General features: G+C 46.5%; 1 protein-coding gene across 1 annotated transcript in view; it reads left to right on the plus strand.

Annotated features, from left to right (window-relative positions):
* The first annotated feature begins 836 nt into the window (after nucleotides 1-836).
* The window catches only part of GPR26 (G protein-coupled receptor 26), a 16,751-nt gene continuing 12,205 nt past the window's right edge, over nucleotides 837-5,382 (plus strand). Inside the window, exon 1 of the mRNA XM_010008805.1 lies at nucleotides 837-1,504. Within this exon, the coding sequence (XP_010007107.1) occupies nucleotides 837-1,504 (668 nt within the window). The remainder of the gene's footprint in view (nucleotides 1,505-5,382) is intronic.

The raw sequence follows: 5,382 nt of genomic DNA on the forward strand, positions 1-5,382 counted from the left end.
ATCTGTTTTCCCCCATCTTTTCGAGCACAGCAAATGAAGAGAAAAGTAATTCCCTGCCCTGGCTGAAAGCAAAGCAGCAATTGTGGAAGTGATGCACCGAAATGCAGGAAACACACTGGAGTGCAGGAATTTGGTTACAGGGCTGTTTGCAAATTAATGGCTAAATCAATTCAAGGAAAGCATGGGATTTCTCTTGAGGAAAGTCTAGTCCCAGTCGCAAAGGGAAGGGGAGGGGTTGTGGAGTGGGGATGACATAATCACGTTTGCGAATCACCAGCAGTGTGCATGCCTTGATCCATTAATGGGGTTTTTATCTGTGATCATAAAAGCAGGTTACATTCAGCCTGGAAGGGAGTGAGGGTTGGAGGAGAGGGGAGGGGAGAGGAAGAGCAAGAGAGAGAGAGAGAGAGAGAAAGCAAGAGAGAAAGAGCACAATTCACTCGGTGAATTGCTTGCAAGCTTGGGGCTGATAATTAGGGATCTCAGGAGAGCACTTTCTCAGAATAACCTGCTCTCCTTCGAATGGACCGAATGGAGACAGTGGTTCAGCCCTGCTGATGCCTTTCTTTTTTTTTTTCCTAAGCCCTCCTTGCAGTTTGATGGGCATTCCCAGCTCTTTTGTGCGCGTCTCGGAAAGCGTTGACGTGGAAAGGAGCAACGAGGAGGGGGAGGTTGGAGGGAAAAAAAAAATCCTGCAGCTCTTCTGAAAATCCAGAGGGTATGCAGGAGGGCCAGCAGGCTGGGGAGGAGGGTGAGGTGAGGGCACCTCGCACCATGTTCCCCGGGTGCCGGCGCGGCGCAGTTTCGGAGATGTCCTTCCTGTGACTGGACGCACCATGAGCATCTGGGAGGTGATCCTGGCTTTCGTGGTGGTGGTGCTGATGCTCGTGGCCCTGCTGGCCAACGTGCTGGTGTTGATGTGCTTCCTGTACAGCGCCGACATCCGCAAGCAGGTCCCGGGATTGTTCATCCTCAACCTCACCTTCTGCAACCTGTTGATGACTGTGTCCAACATGCCCCTGACCTTGGCTGGGATTATTTACAAGAGTCAACCAGGAGGAGATCACATCTGCCACGTTGTGGGCTTCCTGGAGACTTTTCTCACCACGAACTCCATGCTGAGCATGGCAGCTTTGAGCATTGACAGGTGGATTGCTGTGGTCTTCCCTCTAAGTTATCACTCCAAGATGAGGTACAGAGATGCTGCTCTCATACTGAGCTACACGTGGTTACACTCGGTGTCATTCCCGATAGTGGCAGCTTCTCTCTCCTGGGTGGGTTTCCATCACCTCTATGCCTCCTGCACCCTGTACAACAAGAGACCAGCGGACAGGACACAGTTTGTGATTTTCACTGGGGTCTTTCACACTCTCAGCTTCCTCCTCTCCCTCATAATCTTGTGTTTCACGTATCTAAAAGTGCTGAAGGTGGCACGGTTCCACTGTAAGCGGATTGACGTGATCACTATGCAGACCCTGGTGCTGCTCGTGGACATCCATCCCAGGTAAGGTGCCTGTGTGTTCAGCAAGTGAGGCTATTCACAGCCAGTGTCATGTTATGTGCAGTCTGTTCTGTATCACAGCAGGGGATGGGGAGGGGGAGAAAACAAGCATCGTTCTTGCTTGCTTCTATTCTGCATGTTTATTTGAGTTGTGTTTATTTTTCCAGTTGTAGAAACAACTCTTCTTTGTTATGCTGAAGGGCTTGTTTGGGGAGGGAGAGAAAAGGAACAGGCACTTTTGGCTGAGCTTGCACTTCCCTTGGAGATAGGGATGTGATCATTGTCCTCTGTTTTGGAAGGTGGCTTTAGTGGTTGGATAGATTTGCATTTTTTGGCACTCTCAGTCAAAAACCTTGTTGCATCCCTGAGAGGGAGCAGGCTGGGGCTGCACATGTCCCATCCCTCGGTATTCCAAAGGGAAGCTGGGCACTGTGTTTCACTCCCTTCACCCCGTAGCTTCCCAATTGCCATGCTCTCTGTAACTTTGTTTTTCCTGAAGGCAGAATTGTAAGGGAATAACATCTGCCAAATGCATATGTTTGAATGCCTATAATTAAATTCATGTGAGAGACACTTCAGGAGCAATATGAATATGACAAGCAAGGGGTGTTTAAAGTTCATTTCAAATGAGAGTCTTTAAGCAAGCCCCTCGTGCCTGGACATAGCAGAAAATTTCCAGGGGTTGGGAGAATAATGGGTTTGAAGGTGGGAATCAAAGGGGTCAGAATGAGAGCTGTGATGCTGTGCCCAGGAGTCACATCAGGGATTATGCACAGACTATAAATCTTGTTTGAATAGGGTGTATCTGGATCTGGAAGGGATGCAGATTTGGCTGGAGGAGGGGGGATAGGAGAGACAGTTTTCCCTGGGTCGGGAGCATAGCAATACAGCTGAAGGAGGGGAAGCCTTGCTGGGTGGAAGCCAGAGGTGCTGGGCAGGAGCCAGGGAAGGTTCCTGGGGGAGGAGGACATCAGTATGGGCTGTGAGTATGTGATGGCTTTGCCCATGAGAAGTGGAGAGGAGGAAATAGAGAGGACCAAAGCAGGCACACCTGGAAGGATGTGAAACTGGGTTGATGAGTCGGGAACAGCAGGACAAGTTAGAGTGATCTGTCCAGGAAAGAGGGATTTGAGCAATGAGCCTGCAGAGCTGAGGTAGGATAGAGTGCAACAGGGCAGCTGATGGAGCTGCTTGTCCTGGCTTAGAGGGTCTGATGAGGGGGTTGGGTGCTAAAACCCAGCCATGACTGGGGCAGGGTGGCACAGGCAAGCCGTGAGCTCTGGAGAAGGGAAAACAGGGGCAGTGCGGACAGAAACCAGCTGCATTTGCTCAGAGGAACTAGTTTGGCTTTAGGGCTTAGTGTGGCTGGAGCAGGGGATTGGAAAAAGGAGAATCTGGTGTATTTGCCTGACAAAAAAAAAAAAAAAAAAAAAAAAAAAAAAAAAGGTTTGGCTAGGTAGGGTGACAGAGCAGCTGTGAGGGATGTGTGTGCTGTTTGGGAGACAGTCAGAGACTGGATATTAAGGTCCAGACTGTCTCTGTCAGAGACCAAAGAGAAGGGAAATGTCTCTCAGAAAAATGCTGGGAGCTGACAGTGAAGGGAGGTGTCTGATACAGGGGCAGAAGTCTGCCTGCAAGGGAGGAAAGCTGAGGGCAGTCCCACACCAAACATCCCACCCAGCCCTCCTTGCTGGATTGTGCTCTGCAAGCTGGAGGAGAACACCAGCTGTCTCCATCCAGGAGCAAGAGCTGCAGGACTGAAAGCACATGTGGCTGTCCTCAAAAAAGGGTCATGTTTTGGGGATTCCTAAGCTAAGGGCAGGACAGCACACTGTTAGAGGAACAGAAACATTTGCTCAGAATTCTCCAGTTAAGCTGTTTGATCTGTCTCCTGACCAAGAATGCAGAGCAGAACTTTGGGCAAGTCCTGTAACTGTTCTTGAGAAACACAAGCATAAATCTTCCCTTATCCACAGAAGGAAAAACACCCTTCAGCCCTACGTGCTGTCTGGTGGCTAAACTGTACCTCAACTAGTCCTGCACGCACCATGACATGCAGTGGTTGATCCCAGGGCAGTGTTACAGACCTACTGGGGCTATGAAATAGCAACAGTCCTGCCTAATGCTTCAAGTATTCCTGGACTGCACAGCAAAGCTTAGAAAAAGGGCAAAAACCTCCATGATATTTCTCGTCCTCTGCATTTTTTTCTGGTTTAGGTTAATTTGGGAGTGTTTCTGCATTTTGTGATCATCTTGCTGAGGGGTGGATTCAATGGAGCAGTGGGAATGACACCTCCTTTCTTCAGAGGAGACAGTGGCACAGGCACTTGGCTGTCAGTAACCTGTATCACTAACTATTATTTATCTCTTGCATCAGGCTACTCTAATGCTTCTAAGAAAGGAGAGTTTTAGCTTCTTGTCTTGACTACAGAAGTGGTGACTGATTTGGCACATGGTGGTGCTGCCTTAACTGGTGGCAGCTACCACTGGTGAAAGGGTCAGACCTCAGGTTGCTTTCCCAGGTGGGAGAGGAGCTACACAGGGGTTGCAGGTCTCCTGGAGCAGCCAGTGGTGTTCATAAAGCTCTGACGTAACAAAGGCATCATTTGAATTTTTTTTTATTTTTTTTTTTTTCACACAGATATATTAATTTAATGTCTATGTATTTTGAATTATATATATTAAAATTTAAAATATAGGTTTATTTATATATGTATATAAATAGGTATGAATATAAATGTTATGCACATACAGGCAATTGCAGTGTTTAGTAGCTAAGAGCGTAGATGTGGATGCTGGGAGAAGACAAATGAGATAAGGAAGTTTGTAACCCCACTTTCAGCTGCTCTGACCTCCCTGTCTTTATTGCATGGTCAAGTTTCAACTCTGAGAAATGTGTAGGGACAATTTTCTGCTCCCTCTGACTCAGAATCCCCCCAGCAGGTGGTCTAGTGGCAGGCATTACAGCAGATGCCTTTATGCCCTCTGGCTTGGGGAGGCAGGAGTGATCTAAAGATCATTCAAGAGAAGTGCAAAGGAAACCTCTAAATACCACACAGAATCATGTGAATGTTAAGGGCACATGTCCTTTCAAGTCAGCTTAGGCATTTTTTCTGGATATTGCCTTTTCTTGACTTTGTTCTTAAGACCAAGAGAGATTTGGGATTGTGAGAGGTTTGGGCAAGACTTTGCTCAAGTGCTTAACCCATGTATTTCTTCACCCTAATTGTCTCTTTTTGAAACCAGCTTTGCAGATCTTAAGGTCCAGTATCTCATAAACTTTGTTTAAAATACCAAACCACCAAAGGGATATATCTCAGATTTTCCAGGATATTAATATCTTTAAATGAAAGCTTAGTCAATAATCCAGCTCTAGTACTAGTGTCACTACTGGAACTTACATATAAGCTCTTATCTTTGGGCATAGAAGTGTGTGCAAAAGCAAAATACTCATCTGTGTACATTGTCTACATGAAGGAGTGAGATAAAATACCTTTGTCTGTGATGTGGTATTTATTAGCTACATCTGGAAAGGCTAAAAAAAATAAATTGGTTAAAGTTTATCAGGACTTCCCAAGTCATGTGTGAGCTCCAGGCATCAAGAACAGCTTTGTATGTGTCAGTAGGGAAAAGAAGTAACCGAGGAAATGGTTGGAGACAAAAATTACACCATCCTCTTCACTTCAGCAACATCCTAATTGAACTTATTTTGGAGATTTAATTTCTTATACTGCCATGTGCCTGGAATACTTAATTCAGTAACACAGGTCTGGCAAACCTCTAAGATAATGTCTGCACCTAAAAATACTCCAGGTCCTCCAGCTCCTGCAGAACAGAAATCACAAAGGTTCCCCTGAAAAGGTGGATTTATTTTTTTTTCT

This window comes from Chaetura pelagica, unplaced genomic scaffold (assembly GCF_000747805.2).
Source record: "Chaetura pelagica isolate M959 unplaced genomic scaffold, ChaPel_1.0 scaffold102, whole genome shotgun sequence".
NCBI lineage: Eukaryota > Metazoa > Chordata > Aves > Apodiformes > Apodidae > Chaetura > Chaetura pelagica.